The sequence below is a fragment of the Sphaeramia orbicularis genome, unplaced genomic scaffold (genome assembly GCF_902148855.1).
Source record: "Sphaeramia orbicularis unplaced genomic scaffold, fSphaOr1.1, whole genome shotgun sequence".
NCBI classification, from domain to species: Eukaryota; Metazoa; Chordata; class Actinopteri; order Kurtiformes; family Apogonidae; genus Sphaeramia; species Sphaeramia orbicularis.
In genome coordinates this window covers 221489-244229 of record NW_021941463.1, presented here as the reverse complement: position 1 = coordinate 244229, position 22741 = coordinate 221489, and the positions used below count along the sequence as shown (strand labels likewise).

Below are 22741 nucleotides of genomic sequence, written 5' to 3'. Positions count from 1 at the left end.
CTCCGCCTTATCAGTAATGACAGAAAAGAAGGACTGATGCCTGAGGTTGAATTAGAAACAAGAGAGGTTTGGAACCCTAACCCTAACCCTAACCCTGAAACTGAGGTTGAATTAGAGATAATAGAGATTTGGAACCCTAACCCTAACCCTTTGGAACTGTGCAGGTAAAGTCCTGGTTCTGATTCTGGTGACGGGTGTCGGCGTCGTTGCTCTGCTCGCCATCGCCTTCGGGATCTTTCAGCAGAGCAAGAGGTGAGGACCACTGGTTCATGGACACACGTCCAACCCTCACCTTAAACATGTCCAACCCTCACCTTAGACACATCCAACCCTCACCTTAAACACGTCCAACCCTCACCTTACACACGTCCAACCCTCACCTTAAACACGTCCAACCCTCACCTTAAACACGTCCAACCTTCACCTTAAACACGTCCAACCCTCACCTTAAACACGTCCAACCCTCACCTTAAACATGTCCAACCCTCACCTTAAACACGTCCAACCCTCACCTTAAACACGTCCAACCCTCACCTTAAACACGTCCAACCCTCACCTTAAACACGTCCAACCTTCACCTTACACACGTCCAACCCTCACCTTAAACACGTCCAACCCTCACCTTAAACATGTCCAACCCTCACCTTAAACATGTCCAACCCTCACCTTACACACGTCCAACCCTCACCTTGAACACATCCAACCCTCACCTTAAACTAGTCCAATCCTCACCTTGAACACATCCAACCCTCACCTTAAACTAGTCCAATCCTCACCTTAAACACGTCCAACCCTCACCTTAAACTAGTCCAATCCTCACCTTAAACACGTCCAACCCTCACCTTAAACATGTCCAACCCTCAACTTAAGCATGTCCAACCCTCACCTTAAACATGTTAGGGTTAGGGTCAGGGGTTAGGGTAAGGGTCATGTTCATTCTATTCTTCATCCAACAAACCCATTCACACATCACTGCTTTCTTTCACTCGTCTGATGTAGACAAATCCAGTTTGAACGTTAGCTGTGGCTCACATCAGCCCTAACCCTAACCCTAACCCTTTACCTGCAGAATCAGAGTATTTTACCACAACCTAACCCTAACCCTTTACCTGCAGAATCAAAGAGTATTTTCTGCCTCCCATTCCAAAGCCCAGGATCATTGGCATTGACCCGCTGCTCCTGAAGGTAAGACCTTTACTTTGGATTATATTTCATCTGAGCCTTAAATGTAGGGTTAGAGTTTAGGGTTAGGGTTAGGGTTCGGGTTAAGGGTTAGGGTTAAGGGTTTGGGCTAAGGGTTTAGGTTTGGGTCAGGGTTAAGGGTTTGGGTTTTGGGGTTAGGGTTAAGGGTTTGGGTTTCGGGGTTAGAGTTAAGGGTTTGGTAGTTTCCTTCTTGGGGTCATTTTCTCATCTGTTTTTTTCCCTGTCCTCCTCCTTCTTCTCTCTTTTATTGTGTTCATTCTCTTTATTGTCTGTTTTTGTCTCTATTTCTGTCTTTGTCTCCGTCTCTGGTCTTTCTTACCTTTTGTTTTCCCATCATTCCTTTTGTTTTCCCATTGTTCCTGTCTCGGTCTTTGTTCCATCCTTCGTCTTTTCAGAAAGGAAACTTAGATGAAATCAACCGTCACTTCAGTGACTTCCATGGTTATCGACCTCCTGTCTACGCTGAGGAGCTGTGGGATCAGGTCAGCGCTGACCACCTTTATCTGTCCACCTTGGACGAGTGCGCCATGGCGTGCAGTCCCGCAGACACAGAGAAGGACGCTCTGATTGTCCCGTGTGACTTGTCGCCGTTGGCCGCCCGTCGTCATCTTGCCGCCACCAACCCGACTCCATACGTTCAGAGTCCGTCGCCGTACGGCCCCCCACCTTCACGGTCCTTCGCCCCGGTCGCATCCACATGGCCAAGGCCAGAGATCGTGTCGCTGCCAGGGACGGACTACAGCATGATGGGTCGCCCCGGCATCACTACCACACCCCCGGATGCCGCTGCCATGCCCGCCAACCACTCGCCGCATGATTTCTACACTTGCGTCCAGCTGATGAACGACAGCGGTGAGGTGCACCTGGTGCCGTGCCTGCCGCCGGCATACTGCAGAGAGTTAGCGCCTCCGTTCTATCACAGAAACGAGAAAGAAGAGAAGAAGAGGCAGCTGGCTGAATACAAGAACAACCAGAGAAACAGTGTGGAAACGGAGCGGAGCGAGGCTGCCGTCCCTCTGCTGCCGGAGGACAGGAACTGAAGATGCACCTGCTCCAGAGGACCGGAACTAAGGACGCACCTGCTCTGGAGCATCCAATACTGGACTAAAGACTCCAACACTGGACTACAGACTCCAACACTGAACACTAAACATTAAAGACACTAAAGACTCTGGTCCTGTTTACTCCACTCTGCTGTCCAAGGTTCAAAGAAGAAGAGCATCAGCCTACAAAAGGTTGGCCTCTGAAGGACCGGCTTCATGATGGAAAACCACCCAAGCCTAGGGTTAACCTAAACCCTAGGGTTAACCCTAACCATAAACCCCTAGGGTTTACCCTAACCATAAACCCCTAGGGTTAACCCTAACCATAAACCCCTAGGGTTTACCCTAACCATAAACCCTAGGGTTAACCTGAAATCTACACCCTAGGGTTAACCCAAACCCTACAACCTAGGGTTAACCCTAACCCTAATCCCTAGGATTAACCCTCACCCTAACCTTAACCATAAACCCTTGGGTTAGGGTTAACCCTAACCCAGGGGTTAACTCTAACCCTAACCCTAAGCTGGGCCACAGTAAAGGCAGAAACGCTGTCCCTGCGGTCCCACGGGGTTCCACCCAGAAACTCGTCTGAGATGTTTCAGACTTCTGTAAATTGGATCTAATTTTATTCAGACTTCTGTCTGTTGGATATAATCTTTTGGACATCAGAATATTCTCCACTTAAAGCTGCCACAGCCTGAATCTCCAAACGGACCATTCCCACGTGCTGCTCCTCCCACTGGGTTTCTCCACATTCAGGGTTTTCAGACGCTCTCAGGAAAAATGAATAAGTGCAATGGTCCAGATGAGAGCTTTTTACATTCCTGCTGATGGATGTACATGAGTAAACCCTAACCCTAACCCTTGACTTCAGACAGATCATATTCTTTCAGAAGTTCGCAGATGCTACAGTATTATCCAGACTTCAGACCTCAGGTTCAAACTCATCATATGCAAACGTTGTTCACATGAAAATCTCAAAACCTGCTTCTACAAAGAGCAGATTATGCAAATGCTACGATAGAGGAGATTCGAATAAAGGTAGACATTAGAAAGAAATGAGAGTGAATGGATGGAAGATAGAAAAGTCCTTTATTGTACATGAGAACTGCAGTCGGTCTGTTTTGTAAATAATGGATGGTTTATCGGCACTCACATGGGTTGATTATAACTCAGATATGTTTTTTAAAATGCTGGTCATTTACAGGATCATATATATATATATATATATATATATACATACATATATATATATATATATATATATATATATATATATATATACATATTTGTGTGTGTGTGTTTAAAACACTGGACTGATTTCAACCTCCAGAAGAAACTTTTCTTACCTCTACTTCAGCAGTATTCCACTACATTAATACTTATTTATACAGAATACTCTAAAAATATCTGGGCTCAAATGCACTGGACTGAAATGTGGTCCACTGACTGGACGTGTCCATGGTCGGACTTCACCTCCTTTTCTATGACCTTTACACATAAATATGTTTTGTCTTTATGTGCTTTTTTTGTGTAAGTGTAAAACTTATCCATGAAGCAGTAGTGATGATCCAGTTTCAGTGTTGTGGACTGGACCAAAGTGGACATGTAGAACCGTGTCCTCCATCTGGTCCTCTGGTCCTCTTGAACTCTGGTCGTGTGGTCCTCTGGAACTGTGGTCCTCTGAAACTCTGGTCCTCTGGAACTGTGGTCCTCTGGAATTCTGGTCCTGTGGTCCTCTGGAACTCTGGTCCTGTGGTCCTCTGGAACTGGGCTGGCTCTTTAATTCTGTATGTTTTGGTTCTTTCGTACGTGTGCTGTGCATGGTTTGTGCCTGTACGTGCCTTTTTGCAGCAATTTGTCGTTACTGGTCGGTTGTTGGACAGGACGCTGCTGAATCCTTGGACCTCGGGGTTGTAATGCAGCAGAATGTGCGCTGTATTGAACGTGTAGAAACCCGCTCAGTGTAAGTTCCACTTTCACCTTTTTATTGTGACATATTCTGTAAGCTTTTTAATGTCGGACAAAAGCACTTTGGATTAATCTACAATGCAATAAAAAAAAAGGTCAACATAAGTACAATGGATTCATGTGTTGATGCTGCTCTGTTTTCATTCACTTTATTGTCAATTAAGCCACCAGAGCGGTTCATGGATGGGGGTTCAGGGGTGGAGGGGTCCATGGGTGCAGTGGTTCATGGGTGGGGGGTGTGGGGGGTCCAGGCAGTAGCCCCCCGTCCTGGATCAGCATGTGCCCTGCAGTACCCCCACCCCCCCAAATCCTACATTTACATGTACATTTACATGTAAATGTACATGTAAATAACCCCAGTGTGTCCCAGAGTCATGAACAGATGAACCACACAAATACGTCTGAAATCCAGAAGGAAATTCCTCACATGTAGAACATGTAGAACCCTCTGATCTGGGAGGATTCCACTGGAGTTAGTTCCACTGGAGATACACCACCTGGAGTACTGTACCTGTAGCTGTACCTGGAGTACTGTACCTGTACCTGGAGTACTGTACCTGTACATGTACCTGGAGGTCAACAACAGGAGGAAAAAAAAAAACATGAGGAAGAATGAACAGAGTACCAGTGGTCCTTTAAGTATTTGTATTAGAGTACCAGTGGTCCTTTAAGTATTTTTATTAGAGTACCAGTGGTCCTTTAATTATTTGTATTAGAGTACCAGTGGTCCTTTAGTATTTGTATTAGAGTACTAGTGGTCCTTTAAGTATTTGTATTAGAGTACAAGTGGTCCTTTAAGTATTTCTATTAGAGTACCAGTGGTCCTTTAAGTATTTCTATTAGAGTACCAGTGGTCCTTTAGTATTTGTATTAGAGTACAAGTGGTCCTTTAAGTATTTCTATTAGAGTACCAGTGGCCCTTTAAGTATTTCTATTAGAGTACCAGTGGTCCTTTAAGTATTTGTGTGAGAGTACCAGTGGAGACTTCCTAAATTACCTTTTCTCTAAATCGAACCTTTATTTCTCTCTGTTTATTTGAATATTCTCTTCTGTCGTTTGTTTGTTTTCAGTTTAAATCAGGTTTTTTCTATTTAATTGTCTGATCCTGTACATTAAAGCTCCGATTAAAGGTGATGGTTCTTCGATCACAAACAGATCACTGGGGATAATGGGGGGGGGGGCTAACAGGGGGGTTGCGTTTGTAGAGGACCCAGTCATTCCCCGTCAGGTGTCGGGTGTCAGGGTCCAGGGGGCAGGGCCTCTCCCAGTCTAACTTTAGGCCTCAGTTTGGCCCCGCCCTTCAGACCCAGAGGATGTCCTCAGGGTGTGTGTGTGGGGGGGTGGTTCAGGGGGTTGGCCCTCTCCCAGTCTCAGCTGTCAGTCAAGCCCAGGCCTTCAGACCCAGAGGACAGTTTTTCTTCGGTCCAGACTCAGACCCAGCGCTGAGGTAAGAACCCAGGTCAGAACCCAGGTCAGAATCGGGTCTCACCTGGTCTTTATTCTACTGTTGGAGGGTCCGGATGGGGGGGGGGGGGGGGGGGGGGGGGGGGGGGGGGGGGGTGGGGTGTCTGTTCTGGCTTATCTGGCCTGGGTGTTTGTCTTCAGATTGTTGGAGGCTTGAGTGAGTGTGAAGCAGCTGTTGGGGTTAAAAATAGACCTGGATCTGATCCAGACTGAGACCTGGACTAAAAAACAGATTGAGACCTGGACTAAAAAACAGACTAAACTCACCCACAAACGTCCAGGATTTGACCCTTTACACAAAACTCTGGTCACTGCTTGCTTTTTCAGCCATTCTTCTGTTCATTTTTCTTTATTTTTAGAGATGGTTGCGTTCATTTTTCTTTTTTAGAGATGATTGTTTTAATTTTTCTTTTTTAGAGATGATTGTTTTAATTTTTCTTTTTTAGAGATGGTTGCATTCTTTCTTCTTTATTTTTAGAGATGATTGTTTTCATTTTTCTTTTTTAGAGATGGTTTTGTTCATTTTTCTTTATTTTTAGAGATTGTTTTCATTTTTCTTTTTTAGAGATGATTGTGTTCATTTTTCATTATTTTTTAGAGATGATTGTGTTCATTTTTCTTTATTTTTAGAGATGATTGTGTTCATTTTGTTGTTTATTTAAATGTTTCTAAATTTGGTTTATTTTGTGCATGATGAATAATTTGTCCTGTGTTTTCAGTGGTGTTCATTATGGTCTTTTTTTGTGCATATTTTATCCATTTTTCTTATTTGATTTTTATCATTTGTCGTGTTTTCATTTTGTTCAAATGTTTTTTGTTGTGTTCTTTTTTTCATTTTTAAAAATTATTCTTTTAATTTTTGTAAATTTTTGTATGACTTGGTTCATTATTGTTGATTTAGTTCTAACGTTGATTTTTTTATTGGTTTCCTGCAGCAGGAAGAGGAAATGTGAAATAATGTAAAGTTGATCTGACGATGTTGTGATTTTTCATTTAATCGGTTAAATAATGGTGCAAAAATGGAACACGAGTGTTCCACTCATATTCTTCATGTACTTTGGTTTCTCCTGCAGTAGAGGACAGACCTCAGTTGCCATGGCGTCTGCCAGTGAGAACGGAGCACACAGTGATCAGACGGTTCCTGACGGAGACGAGGAGAAGAAGATCCTTCAGGAAGTGCAGTCGCGCTACCTGCGCTGCCCGTCACCGAGGTAACTGTGCTGTCAACGGCATCTGACAATGACGATGTCCAAGTACAACGACGTCAGAGTACCACAATGTTGGACTGTCAAGACGTCCGAGTATGACGATGTCCGACTGTCAAGACGTCCGAGTACGATGATGTCCGACTGTCAAGACGTCCGAGTACGATGGAGTCCCACTGTCAAGACATCTGAGTACGATGACGTCCGAGTACCACAATGTCCGAGTATGACAACGTCAGACTGTCAAGACATCCAAGTATGATAACGTCTGAGTACAACGACGTCTGACTGTCAAGGTGTCCAAGTACGATGACGTCCGAGTACCACGATGTCCGAGTACGATGACAACGTCAGAGTACCACGATGTCTGAGTATGCCGACGTCCGACTGTGAAGACGTTCGAGTACGATGACATCCGAGTACGATGACGTCCAAGTACCATGATATCCGAGTATGACGACGACGTCCAAGTACCACGATGTCCGAGTACCATGATATCTGAGTACAATGACATCCAACTGTGAAGACGTCCGAGTACAACGACGTCCGAGTGCCACAATGTCCGAGTACCACGATGTCCGACTGTGAAGACGTCTGAGTACGATGACGTCTGAGTACTATGATGTCCGAGTACAACGACAACGTCCGAGTACCACGATGTCCGAGTACTACGATGTCTGAGTACGATGACGTCCAACTGTGAAGATGTCCGAGTACAACGACGTCCGAGTACCACAATGTCCGAGAACCATGATGTCCGAGTATGACGATGTCCAACTGTGAAGACATCCGAGTATGTTAACGTCAAGTACCACGAAATCCGAGTGCCACGACATCTGACTGTGAAGACGTCAGAGTACAACGACGTCAGAGTATGACGATGTCCAAGTATGGCGACGAGTCAGACTACTACAATGTAGTCTGACTACCACGAAGTCCGACTACTACAATGTCCAACAACCATGAAGTCTGACTATGAAAATGTCCGATGACCACCACATCTGACTATGAAGACATCTGACTACCACGACATCTGACTATGAAGACATCGGACTACCACGACATCTGACTATGAAGACATCGGACTACCACAACATCCGACTACCATGACATCCGACTATGAAGACATCCGACAACCACGACATCTGACTATGAAGACATCCGACTCCCATGACATCCAGCTACCACGACATCTGACTATGAAGACATCCGACTACCACAACATCTGACTATGAAGACATCCGACTACCACGATATCCGACTACCATGACATCTGACTATGAAGACATCTGACTACCACGACATCTGACTATGAAGACATCCGACTACCACGACATCCGACTACCACGACATCTGACTATGAAGACATCTGACTCCCATGACATCCGACTACCACGACATCTGACTATGAAGACATCCGACTACCACCTCATCCGACTACCACCACATCTGACTACCACCACATCTGACTATGAAAACATCTGACTACCACCACATCTGACTATGAAAACATCTGACTACCATCACATCCGACTACCACCTCATCCGACTACCACCACATCTGACTATGAAAACATCTGACTACCATCACATCCGACTACCACCACATCTGACTACCACATCTGACTACCACCACATCTGACTATGAAGATGTCAGACTACCACAACATCCAACTACCACGACATCTGACTATGAAGACTTCTGACTACCACCACATCTGACTACCACCACATCTGACTACCATCACATCTGACTAGGAAGATGTCCAATTACGACATCTGACTAAGACGACATTGTCCGACTACCATGACATCTGACTACCACAACGTTGACCGACTACCATGATGTTCGACTCACACAACGTCGTCTGACTACCACAACGTCCATCTATAAAGACATCCGAACACAATGATGACCAATTACGATGGCAAGTCAGACTATTATGATGTCGTCTAACTACCACAATGTCCGACTACAAAGACATCAGTGTTCGAGGACGTCGGACTAGAAAGACCTCTGATTCCTATTAATTGTTATGACTATGTTTTTATTTATTGCTTATTCCCCATGTGCTTGCAGTGCAATGCACAGGGGACTATTGTTCGTCATATTTATTATTATTAATATTATTATTATTATTATTATGACTTTTTATACAAAAAATTTTGAAAAAAATGCAGCCCAGATTGTTGGAAATAGACACAAACATGTTATTATGAAAATGTGCAGCCTGGTCTCAAAAGATGTGCTATGTTCATGGCTTGACATTCCGATGCACAGATTTTGTTAAAATTGTGATAAACCGGTCAAATTTGTCCATCCGAAATGAATTGGGCCATTTTCAAGTGGCTATCATTCCCAAACGATTCGTGCTAAAATTATTCTGTCAATGCAAAAATGTTCAGCTTGGCCCAATTCATTATCGATTATCTGTGTGGTCACGTGGTTATGATATCACTTACGGTTTTCACACAAAAATGCGAAAAAAAAAAAAATTTTTTTCAATTTGAGCGACAAAAAAGTTATCTGTTTTCTGACCACTACTGCTTCGCCATACTTTCACCTACAGACTTCATTTAAACTTTAAAACGCAGGCATTTTTGTCATCTCTCCAAAAATGTCTGTGGTATGAGGATGGGGTTTATGGTTTTCGATAGGTGAGTCTTCAAAAACCCCTGGGTTTAGTGAAAATCTGATCTGCTAGAGTGGGTGATGTCATCACCTGGAGTGGAGGAGCAGAGAAAATTCACCTGAAAATTTTCTGGACAACTTGCCCTCCCAGGCAAACAATAAATAGGAGGCAAATGATCTTTTCCAAAAATGTAGCTACGGTTCCTGGGCTTCATATGAACCCATGTTTGAAGAACTAGCTCCTTCTAAAGTGAAATGGCAGGCAGTAGTTTCGGGGCATATCCCTCCTGGGTTCCTATTCAAATCAGTACAAATCAGTGTTAAACGGATCGCTGTGCTCCTGCTGAGATGACTGTTTTTACACTCACAGAACTCGGTCATTTCTCACAGTACGGACAAAAAAAACACATCTTTGTGTTCCCCAGGTCTGTCTGCTGCTCACGATTATGTTAGTTTTCACCTATCATTTACGGTTTTCCCATAATTAGCAGCTGTTGTGGAGCTGTTTCAGTCATAGATGTGCATGTTTGTGTCTGTCCTCAGTGGCTGCACTGTTCATTGTCATGGTAACGGCACATGTGGTCTGTGTGTCACAGCTGCAGACAATTAAGATAATTAAGGCTCCACAAAAAAACATACACTAATACAGATACAGTACAATTACAAATAAACGGATATAATAAATAATGAATGCAATAAGAATGAATATAAAAACATATAAATACAATGAAGCTGAAAAACTTCCCATAAATTCTCTGTATGAAATGAATGAGCTCACCTGGGATCACAGACACACACACATGGAACTATTCAATTAAAGGAGCCTATTGAAACACTGCTTTAACAGGACTGACACAGACTGTGGGAGGGGCTTCTCATCTGAATACAGGTCTACAGAAAGTCTGTGGTGACGTCAGTCCACAAACACTGACACACACATTCACTACATCGCACAAGTCCACCGATCCAGCAAGAGGCAAGCACATGGGTTACATTTCCTTCAGGAAATGTATGGAAGTCTAGTTGTTGTATGTCTTTGTCTTTTTTGATTCATTTTGGATTATTTTGTTAACTATATTAGTAATGATTTTATCCTTATATAAATTATTATTATTATATATTCAATTATTATTATAAAATATTCATTTCTCCTGCTTTAGACTCCAGTAAAGCTGGAGTCATCTGTAAATCTGTTTCCTCTTTCTCCAGTTTCTCCATGCTTTCTGAATCCCGGTTTTCCACCCTTTCCGGCTCCGACTCCTCCAGTATCTTCATGGAACCGATCCACCTGTCATCTGCCATCACTGCCAAGAAAATCATCAGTGAGGGTGAGACAGGTCAACAGCAATCTAATCTAACCCTAACCCTGGTCTTAGCCTTAACCCTGGTACTAACCCTGGTCCTAACCCTAACCCTGGTCCTAACCCTGGTCCTAACCTTAACCCTGGTCCTAACCCTGGTCCTAACCCTAACCCTGGTCCTAACCCTGGTCCTAACCTTAACCCTGGTCCTAACCCTAACCCTGGTCCTAACCTTGGTCCTAACCCTGGTCCTAACCTTGGTCCTAACCTTAACCCTGGTCCTAACCCTAACCCTGGTCCTAACCTTGGTCCTAACCCTAACCCTGGTCCTAACCTTGGTCCTAACCCTAACCCTGGTCCTAACCCTAACATTTGTAAATGTATAGGACCAAAATGAGTTGACACACTTATGAGTAGACTAAGTTTATATATGCAGGACTAGACTGATGTTATATATATATGACTAGGCTCAGCCCCTGTGACCCTGGTGAGGATAAAGCCACTTCAGATGAGACACATATATGTGTGTGTGTGTGTGTGTAAAATCAATGCATGTGTTCCTATTATTGATCTCTAACCCTAACACATTTACTGGTCCATAATTGGTGCTCTCTCAGGTGTCCATTGACTCTCTGGTGTCCATTGACTCTCTGGTGTCCATTGACTCTCAGGTGTCCACTGACTCTAAGGTGTTCACTGACTCACTGGTGTCCATTGACTCTCTGGTGTCCATTGACTCTCTAGTGTCCATTGACTCACTGGTGTCCACTGACTCTAAGGTGTCCACTGACTCTCTGGTGTCCATTGACTCTCAGGTGTCCACTGACTCTAAGGTGTTCACTGACTCACTGGTGTCCACTGACTCTAAGGTGTTCATTGACTCTCAGGTGTCCACTGACTCTCTGGTGTCCACTGACTCTCTGGTGTCCACTGACTCTAAGGTGTCCACTGACTCTCTGGTGTTTATTGACTCTCCAGAGCTGCCTCCTCGGAGCGTTCGCACCGAGTCTGTCCCTGAGTCAATGCTGGAGACGCCAGAGCAGCTGATGGTGGAGGACCTGTACCACCGGGTCAGGGATATGATTGACGACCGCAGCCCCTACAATACACCCTGTGTGCTGGACATCCAGAGGGCCATGGTTCAGGAGCGCCCGGAGGCCCCAGCCAACCCTGTGGATGAGGTGTGGCCCAACATCTACATCTGTGAAAAGTAAGAGCCTAACCCAGGACCTAACCCTAACCCAGGACCTAACCCTAACTTAGGACCTAACCCTAACGCTAGACCATGGTGCAGGAGTGCTTGGAGGACCCCGCCAACCATGTGGATGAGGTGTGGCCCAACATCTACATCTGTGAAAAGTAAGAGCCTAACCCTGGACCTAACCCTAAATCTGGACCTAACCCTAACCCAGGACCTAATCCTAACCCAGGACCTAACTGTAACTGAGTAGGAGGGTCATGGACCACCAGGGTCCGGGTTAGAGCTAACCTAACCCTAACCCTAACCCTAACCCTATATCCTTCATTTTTGTTGCTTACTTTGTTTTTGTTTTTTTTCAATCATTGTATTAATTTTTTGTACCTTTGTCATTACCTTAATTTTACTAATTTGATTCTAATTTTTGATGCTTCCTTTGCTGATTTTGGTTAAATTTTATTTTGATTTTTGTGTTGTTGTTGTTGTTATTTTATTAGTTTTCAATGTTTTACTCCTTTTCTTGTCATTTACATTAGGTTGTTTTTCTTTTTGTTGGTTTTGTTCATTTTTGTTGTTTACTGATGATTTTGTTTAGTTTTATTCTGTTGGTGTTCTATTTTATTCTTTTTGTCCACCTGTTGATGCACCTCAGACTATATGTTGTAAACAAACAAACTAACTAACTAACTAATTTGTGGGTGGTTTCACCATCACCCCCATATATGGAGGTTGGGTACCAAGCCCCAAAGACAGACAGACTGAACACAAGGACAGCTGACCTGAGAGACAATCAGGAAGTCCTGGGGAACTCAACAACCTCCTGTTGACCAAGACTAAACACCAAATTACAAGACCAGTCTGTACCGGAGGACTGGAACACCCAGCTAACCCTAACCCTGTACTGGAGGACTGGAACACCCAGCTAAACCTAACCCTAACCCACCGAAATAGCTGCCCAGGAAACAGAACAAACTGTCCATAACTAAGGGCCTGCAGACTGCTAAGCAAAGGCTCGCAGCCCTAGGTACCACCGAAGAGGTCTACAAGACAAGTAGAGGCAGGTACCCCCTAAAGAGGTCGACAAGACAAGTAGAGGCAAGGAGAAGAAACAAGGTGTTCTCCACTAACCCTAACCCTACTGTGAATGGAAGGGTACCAAGGGGACAACAGACCCACCCAGAACTGAGACTGACCAATACTGGAAGAGTATCTGGTACAAAGAGGAAACACAGAACACTAATGCCCAATGGCTGATGGACTTACAGGCAGAGCACAGCCAACATCCAGAACCAGAACCAGTGGTCATCACATGATCCATACCTACTGGACTAAAAAGCTGACTGCACTCCATGAACGCCTAGAAGCACAGATGAACCAGCTGATAATGTGTGGAACCCACCCAGAGTGGGCAACCCAGGGCGGACAGTCCATCCAGAGTGGGTAACCCAGGACTGGACAGTCCACCCAGAGTGGGTAACCCGGGGCCGGAAAGTCCACCCAAAGTGGGCAACCCAGGGCCGGATAGTCCACCCAAAGAGGGTCACCCAGGGCCAGACATTCCACCCAAAGTGGGTAACCTAGGACCGGACAGTCCTCAGAATGAAGGACCCCCAGAAGGGAACAGTACCATCCAACTACTGACCTATAGCCAGCACCACATGGAAGCTCCTATCAGGGATCAGAGAGACTAAGATGAGTAGGAACATGGAGCAATACATAAACAGAGCACAGAAAGGAATAGGAACAACACCAGAGGAGTCAAAGACCAGTGGAGTTAAACACCAGAGGAGTCAAACACTAGAAGAGTCAAAGACCAGAGGAGTCAAACACCAGAGGGGTCAAAGACCAGAGGAGTCAAAGACCAGAGGAGTTAAACACCAGAGGAGTGAAACACCAGAAGGGTCAAAGACTAGAGGAGTCAAAGACCAGAGGAGTGAAAGACCAGAAGGTCAAAGAACAGAGGAGTCAAAGCCCAGAGGAGTCAAAGAACAGAGGAGTCAAACACCAGCAGAGTCAAAGACCAGAGGAGTCAAACACCAGATGAGTCAAACCCCATCTCCTGGTTGACAGAAGTGTCAGAGCAGGAACTCCACCCTGTGCTCTGTGTGGACTGACTCCAACTCAGACTGTGACTCAGTTCCACACTCATGGAACTGGAGTGGGTGAAGCTGGAGAACATCAACAGGACACTAAGACAATTCATGCAGAACTCCATGAGGCTGTGGAACACCACTGAAGGACAACTGAAAACCAGCTGACCAGGTGACCATCAGATTGGGCATATACCAAGGACATGCCCCCCCGCTGTTCTGCATAGGCCTAAACCCCCTCAGACAGATCATGTCACAGAGTGGCTTTGGGTACTGGTTCTGAAGTGGACCAACCATCACCACCTCCTCTACATGGATGACATCCAGCTGTACACCAACAATGAGCGGGACAGGGACTCGTTGATCCACCTGAGTGGGATCTACAGCAGAGACATGGGGACGTAACTGGACCAGATAAATGTGGATGGATGGTCTCTAGAAGAGGACAGGTGATCCCAGCTGAAGGGGTGGAGCTACCTGAAGGGAACATTCCAGATGTGCAGGACAGTTCCACATGCCTGCAGATCCAACAGGTCAATGGAAATGATGAGGAGGCAGCTCAGAGGTCAGAGGTCACAGCCAAATCCCTCCAGAGGGTCAGGCAGGTAGGTCCTGAACGGTCAGCTGATCCAGGACATGAATACCTGTGTCCTACCAGTGATCAGAGACCCAAACTGGAATAATAGAAACTGGAACAGATACAAGAACTGAGACCAGGACAAGGAAGCCCCGGACCATAGATGGAAGGTTCCACCAGAAGTCCAGCATCCTTAGGCTGAACACAAAAAGAAAGGGGGGGGGGTGTAGTAAGAGTCAGAACTACTGTCCAGAAGGAAACAGAAAATCTCTAGGAATATATGAATAAGATATAAGACCAGGAAAGAGGAGGAGCCAGAGGAGGTGCTATCACGGAAGGACACGCCCCTGCATGGCATGGACCATCCACAAACTGAGGAAGAGGCTGATATGGAGAAAACAAACCAGTGGATGGAAAAGGACTGAAAGACAGAACAAAGGGACTAAAGATGGACCAGAACAGGCCCAGAACACCAGAGCAATAGAGGACAGGGTCTACTACAGCAAACTAGACCCCAGGTGTAGGTCTACCACAGCAGACTAGACCCCAGGTGTAGGTCTACCACAGCAGACTAGACCCCAGGTGTAGGTCTACCACAGCAGACCTGATCCAGGTGTAGGTCTACCACAGCAGACTAGACCCAGGTGTAGGTCTACCACAGCAGACCTGACCCAGGTGTAGGTCTACCACAGCAGACTAGACCCCAGGTGTAGGTCTACCATGCCAAACTAGACCCAGGTGTAGTCTGTGTACAGAAGCTCCTCAGACAGTCCAGTCCATCACAGCAGGTCTCAGATGGTCCAGGTTAGGCCTACATGGAGCAGCATAACCAGGTAGAGGACATAGTGTACAGGACCATCTATACCCAGTCTGGACTGGAGGACCAGGGTCCAGATGGGAGACACCCCCGAAGATGACAGAGAACAAACAAGCCCAGACCCTGTGGGACTTCCAGATCCAGACCGACAAGATGGTGAAGTCCACTCATCCTGACAGAGAGGAAGAGAAACAGCAGACAGAGGTGGAGATAGATGGAACAAACACAAGTGATAGAACATCAGAAAGAAAGAACAGGAGAAGAAGGAGAAATACCAAGAACTGAAAGAGGAGAGAGAGAACATGTGGATGTGAAGGAAACACTGGAACCAGTAGTGATGGGGGGGGGGGGCACTAGGGGCAGTGACCCCCCCCCCCCAAACTGAGAGGATGGAACAAGCAGATACCAGGAACCACATCAGAGATCTGAGTCCAACAGAGAACAGACCAAGAACAGAGAAGAACCAGAACAGAACCAAAATAGAACCATCAGAGTCCCAGACCTGTGGTAGAGGACCCAGTGTGAAGGAGACACCGCCCAGGTGGACCACAACAAGATTTTATTTTTTATATCTCAATGTGCCAATACATTTATGGCACATGATGAAAAACTACATTTTCCATAAGACACTTGTCTTTAAGTCTCTGGCATAACATGTTATTTACTTTTATATTTGTTGTGTTTGTTACTTTTGTATTTTTATTTGTTGTGTTTGTTATATTTCTTGAACTGGACAAAAACGTCCATGCTTATCATCTCTTGATTGAAAGAATAGAAATAAAAGTCTGTGCACTGGAAAATAAATTTAAAACCAAATAGATTTTTTTTAAAATTATGCTCATTACAAAAAGCTGGACCATCTCAGGTTGGATATTGTTTCCAATTGATTTGAGTTAAAATAAGGAAAATAATGTTGGTCGTTCATTGGGAAATTCTACAAACTATTGTTTCCCCTGTTGTTTTTGGTTTGATGTTTGTTTGTTTACACTTTAGCAGCAGAACTGTTGACATCAGCTGGATCCATGACTAAATAAGACACCATATGTGTGAGGGGCGGGGCTTGTTGTGCCTGGAACCACTAATTTTAAAATGTTACTTGGCCACATTTAGTTCAGTATGGGCTGGAAAATCCAATTACAGCAAAGTTACACATGTGGAATTTGAAATGAGCATGAGACTCACTTTGGAGGAAAAAGACTTGAGTTTTAGGTTGACGTTCAGGATCGTACAGAACCACCGTTAGTTTTGAACTGAACGTTGTTTTCTTCTGCAGATCCGTGGCCGTCAACAAGGCACGTCTGAAGCGAATGGGTGTCACCCACATCCTGAACGCCGCCCATGGGACGGGGGTGTACACGGGGGAGGCCTTTTACACCGGCATGAACATCCGATACATGGGCGTGGAGGTGGACGACTTCACTGACGCAGACATCAGAGTCCACCTCCGACCCACCGCCGAGTTTCTGGATGAGGCCCTGCTGACACACAAAGGTGAGAACCGCCTCAAAGATGACACAAACGTCCACCATCAGGAAAGCCAAACCACCTACTAACTTCAACTGGTTCATACTTAAACCAGGTATGTATATATATATATATATATATATATATATATATATATATATATATATAAAGTGCTGGGCAGTGATTAAAATTTTTAATCACTGTCGCGTGGATTTCTGCGATTAATCATGACTGATCACAAAGTTACATGGGTGGGGGTTGCCGGCATCAACAGCGTGTATTTCCTTTCAGTGATATTTCAGACTGGAAGTACTCTGCTGATAAAAATAATTCCACATGTCAGCGCTTCCAAACACCTGTGCCCTTCTCACCCCCACCATCTGTGGACATTTAAAATGAAAATGTCCATGGAACAGACCACTACTTTTTAGAGAGCGACCGATATGGGTTTTTCAGGGCCGATACCGATACTGATTATTAGTAGTTAGAGGAGGCCGATAACCGATATTTGGAGCCAATATTCATTTGCAGTAAAAGTGTAAAAATTGGCGTGAAAAATTTTGAATAATTGAAACACTGAACTTTGTTTAAATGCCTAAAGCATGTTTATTTAATCAAACAAATAGTAAATAATAGCTCCAGAAGTGCATGGATTTCCTAGACTCAGAAGCATCTCTTATAAAGTTGAATAAAAGCTTAAATAAATAGCTCCCTGAGATTTTTCCACAGTAAATAAAGTAAAATTTAATGACTTCTCTTTGTTTTAAGTTCAAACACAACACAAATACAGGGAGACTGTTGTAAACTCTTGGGCCACATGCTGACATCTGCTCAACTCATCATGTTTCATTTATTACAGCATTTGGGACGCCTTAAGTTAATTTCATTATTAAATTTTATATTTTACCATGCGATAGCAGGGACCCTGTCATTCAAAACTATGCTGCTACATTATTAATGATTAATATGACAAAAGCTACATAAAAAAGTCTAATAGTGGCTATGAGTGCAGTTAAACTCCTGACAGAACACAAACAGCCTTTAGGGCTTTAATGAGCACACACAGGATTTAAAATGTTCCACCATGTTCAGATAAATCACTTCTGAATTTGACTCTGTCTCATCTTCACTTTAATTTTCAGATCATAGGACTAGAAAGCTCACAGCAACATTAGTAGTTGTGAGTTGTAGAGTTCTTCATGTGACTTTAACACAAACACACACTATTACATTACATACCAACACAGTCTCATCCAAAATAGTCAGAAATCGACGCATGCGGTCAGAGCCCCACAGCGGCACTATTTGACGCAGGGGGGTACTCCTTCTGCGTTGGATTTTGACGCGGAAGGGTACCCACCGCAGAGAGGCGAAGTTCTCTTGTGTGAGAAGCTCCGGAGAGAAAACACGTGTCAAAGGTAAACGCAGAAAACTCTTCTGAAACTGGACTAAACATCCCTGTGCGCTACATCTCACAACTACTACTAATGTTTCAGAAGAACGTTAGAGCAGAGGAAACATTAGTGGCAGCTCTGCTAACTCAGATTGCCTCCTGACATGTGTGAATTAGTTAAAAGAAGACTGCTGATAATATGGAGATGGAAATAGTCTGTGATAGAAAAGCATGTGTGTGATTAAGAGAGAGCGCCTAAAAAACTCGGTTCACTTGTTTTAGGGAAGCACGCTGAGGTGGAGTCTGATGAGCTTTTACCAGAACATTAGTTCATCAATCTGGTTCTAAACGCTCTGCACATTATGTATTAGTAATGGAGAAAATGTATGTAGAACACAGTCTCATCCCAAGTCAGTCCCAGTCTGTGTGTAAGGACATCTTGCGCCTCAACCAATCAGAGGGCGCGGGGTGGATAGTGCAGGAGAGAGAGAGAGAGAGAGAGAGAGAGAGAGAGAGAGAGAGAGAGAGAGAGAGAGAGAGAGAGAGAGAGAGGGGCGCGGCTGCATCTGAGCCGAAATAACCCAGTTTTAAATTGATTTCTTAATATTGGCCCATCAGATTAAAAAAAGGCCAATACCAATATACGTCAAATTTCCAAATATTGGCGTCGATAATCGGCCTGGCCAATAATCGGTCGACCTCTACTACTTTTACACGTTTATGTCCCCACCAGTTTATTTCTGGTTGTGAGTGATTGATAGGAGTCTTAAGCCCACCCCAAATACTGTCAGTGGTTGAAACGCATGATGACGCCGATTGTCAAACCAACCCTGATCCACATCCCCCTGTTCCTGTGACCCATGGTTTACCTACATGTGTTCACAGAGCCACAGCAACGCACTGAAAAAACAATATGTGATGTTCAGTTGTTCAAAGTAAACAAAGGGGGCCCTCTAGTGGTGGGAATAAGTTGCACTAACGTATGTTTTGTCCTTGTGGTGTTCCCGTAGCCAGTTCGGATATAAGAAGGAACTAACAGACACATTTCTTTCACTCTGTTTGTATGGCCCCAAAAACGTTCATGAGTACTTTATGTTCAGTTGTTGAAAGAATGAATAGTATCATATATCTCTGATGTGAACTTTTGTTGCTGGATTAAAAGATGTTGTAAATCTTAAATTAATCTGTAAATGCTAATCGTTAGCGTGTCTATGGATTTTCCCATTCAAGTTAGCATCGAACTAGCAATCTTTTTCCCATTCATTTAAATGTACAGTATAATGCCATGTAAATGTACTAAGGCAGTGAACAGAACTCAGACATGTTTTGTTTGTATGTTGCAGTTTTACAGTGAGTCTACAGGAACAGATTTGGACAGAAGTTTTGGGCATTCGGCTTTTCTTGGTAAACCTGTTGTCTATCTGCTGAGCTAATCGCTACACGCACACAAGCAGAAGAATCGGAGTTAGAATAAAACGGCATTGACGGGAGATTAAAAAAATGTCGGCGTTATTTAATGAATGCGTTAATGCGGTAATAACGTATTAACTTGCCCTGCACTAATATATATATATATATATATATATATATATATATATATATATATATATATATATATATATATATGTAATTTTTTACTACTTCAGGTCAAAGGATTATTGTAATTGTTTTGTCATCTGTCTGTCCATATGTCTTTCTGTCTTTTAATCAGTCCTTCATCCAAACATGTATTTCTGTTCCTTAACTGAAGGAATAATGGGAGTCTAGGGAAAATACTCTGATACAGCTGAAGAGGTTTATGCAGGAAAAAAAAAAAAAAAAAATTGATATTTGAAGATTTTATTGAAGTTTTTTGTGCATTATTGGCACAAATAAAGTAACACTGCAACAATGTCAATTAAACTTCATTAACTCCAAACAGATATTCAAAAGTCCTGTTATTTGAATATTTGTAATTCAAGTGCACATTACAGGAGCCTGGTATAGATCTGAGGTCCTCTCAGAAATGCACTTGCACAGTTTGTCCACTAGGGGGTACTGTAGTTTTTCTTGAATTTCCAATATTCTGCTCTGTGTCAGTCCTGTAGGTAACGGCGTTCTGCTGCCTTAACATCATAGAACGTTAGAAAAGCCCAGAAGTCATTGTCCCTTAACCTGATGCTAGAGGTCCAGAAGGACATGGGTTAGGGTTTAAGGTTAAGGTTAGGGTTAGGGTTATGGGTCCTCCAGACTGGTGGATCACACTTGAAAACATGTTTCACTTAAATGTGGTTCAGTTGATCCAGGTTTTTACTCTTGGATGTCCTCTCAGTTGCTGATCAATGGGGAAATGTTGAAGTGCTGATCATTTTTCTTTATGGTTGTTTTATAATAACCGACCATTAACTGGACCTCTGTGGACTTTCAGGGAAGGTTCTTGTGGTCTCCATGATGGGCGTCAGTCGCTCTGCTGTGCTGGTGGCATCATACCTCATGATCTTCCAGAATATGACCATCATGGAGGCCCTGACCACCATAAGGAAAAAACGGGCCATCAACCCCAACGAGGGCTTCCTGAAACAGCTGCGAGAACTCAACGAGAACCTGATGGAGGAGCGTGACGATGACGACGACACACTCAGCCAGTGCTCCGTTATCGATGCACGGGCACGCGCTCGAATCTTTGGTGATAGTGTGGACGACGACGACGAGGACACCGATAAAGAGGAGGAGCGGAGCATGGTGGAGGTGAAAGCTCACTCAATCATGATGGAGGAGGAGGAGGACGGAGGCAGTGTGATAAGCAGCGTCGCCTCTTCGGCAGCTGCCGCCGCCCTCAAAAGTGGACTGATTGGAGTTCAGAACGGGTCTGACAACCATGAGGAGCCGGTGTTACCGGAGCAGGAGTACAGGGAAGATGATGATGATGGTTTGGACATCATGATCCGCGAGTGGCAGCAGAGAAATGAAAAATACCAAAGTAGTGAGTGGTGGGAGGCACAGCTGAACAGTGACGGAGAAGATACTGAGTCGGTGTCTTCCCGCCATAAAAAGACGTGTGAAGGCGAAGACGCCGACCTGGAGAGTGTCACCAGTGAGGACGTTCGAGCTGTAAGGGAACAGGTGAGGCAACGTAACAGACGTCCGCCTTCCGAAGCCATGTCCACCTCCACCTGCACCAGCTACTCCGACCTCTGGAAACAGCGCCTGAGGGAAATTGAGGAGCAAGCCGCCGCTCGCTACTGCAAGAAAGAAGAGGACGAAGGCAGCGAGAGCACCAATACAGAAGGAGGAAAGATGAAGATTGATGATGAAATGGACAGTATCCTGTCTGACACCAGCTCCATGTATAACTTCTGCCAGAAGAACAAGGAGAAGATGACGCCTCTGGACCGATGGCGTGTCAAAAGAATTCAGTTTGGCTGGAACAAGAAGGACCGAGAGGATGGGGAGAAAATTTCGGTAGGAGATGGTGATGGCAAGGAAGAAGTGAAAACACTGAACTTCCAAGACGTCAACTTGACAGCGTATCAGGCGTGGAAGCTGAGGCAGCAGAAACGTCTCGGCGAGGAGAACACTGATGAGATTTTAGAGATGAGTCGCGGTGAGGATTCTGCCACAGTGAAAAGGAGGCAGAAGCGTGAGGAGATTCTGGAGAGATCCAAGAAAACTTTGGAAGAGAGTCAGTCCATGTGTGGCTGGGAGACTGAGAGCTGCATCAGTGGAGGTACCATACCTCTGTCAGCCTTCTGGGCCGGAGCCGGGGTCACTGGTCCATCAAGTGTTAACAATGAGGACAATATGTCCGTGCTGAGTGGCAGGTCATCAGTCATATCATCTGTTTCTCAGCCACGCAGTATGAGATGGGTACAACCTGCAGGTACTCCTGTTCCTCCGGTCCCTCCAATCCTACCAGTTCCAACTGTCCAGGGCCCAGGGGGTGAACCCATGGTCAACCTGGCCGGCATTCAGAACTGGATCGCAAATGTCGTCTCTGAAACCATTAAACAGAAGCAGAGTGAGATGAGCCTCCCTCCTCCATCTCGCGCTGGGTCAGAGTTCAGTTTTGGTGGAGCAGGTGGCGTTCGGGGTGTGGACGACGATAAAGCATCGATGTTGAGCGGTGCTTCTTACTCCAGCGCTCTGTCACAGGGTCGCGGCAGGGCGGCATCAGTCCTCTCAGGTGGCAGCTACAGTGGCGTCTCTGGCCTTAGTGGAAGAGGCTCCAGACTGGCCTCCGCCATTGGATGCACAGTGGAGTCCACGCCAGGCTCCAAGAAAAACAAGATCACCTCCACCAGCGTTCCGCTCTTCAGCCTCTTTCAGGACGAGGTCAACCTGAACCAACTTGACGCCATAGACAAGGAGATCAAGGCCGACATGAGGAGCAAGATGGCCACCTAC

General features: G+C 44.9%; 2 protein-coding genes across 3 annotated transcripts in view; both read left to right on the top strand.

Moving 5' to 3' along the window:
* crfa4 (cytokine receptor family, class I receptor 4) overlaps positions 1-3474 on the top strand; it is a 28010-nt gene extending 24536 nt beyond the window's left edge. The window contains exons 7-10 of one of the 2 annotated variants that reach the window (XM_030129553.1): positions 165-252; positions 1116-1185; positions 1599-2235; positions 2267-3474. In XM_030129553.1, the coding sequence (XP_029985413.1) occupies positions 165-252; positions 1116-1185; positions 1599-2235; positions 2267-2274 (803 nt within the window). In that variant the 3' untranslated portion in view covers positions 2275-3474. Of the gene's footprint in view, positions 1-164; positions 253-1115; positions 1186-1598 lie in introns of both variants that reach the window. The other variant, XM_030129554.1, reaches the window with a different exon arrangement.
* Positions 3475-5571: 2097 nt separating this feature from the next.
* dusp27 (dual specificity phosphatase 27) lies at positions 5572-22741 on the top strand (the record flags this gene model as incomplete). Its single annotated transcript, XM_030129546.1, has 6 exons — positions 5572-5664; positions 6755-6892; positions 10728-10846; positions 11798-12029; positions 16775-16992; positions 20766-22741. Coding segments are annotated over exons 2-6 (2661 nt in total), but the record flags the coding sequence as incomplete, so codon positions are not given.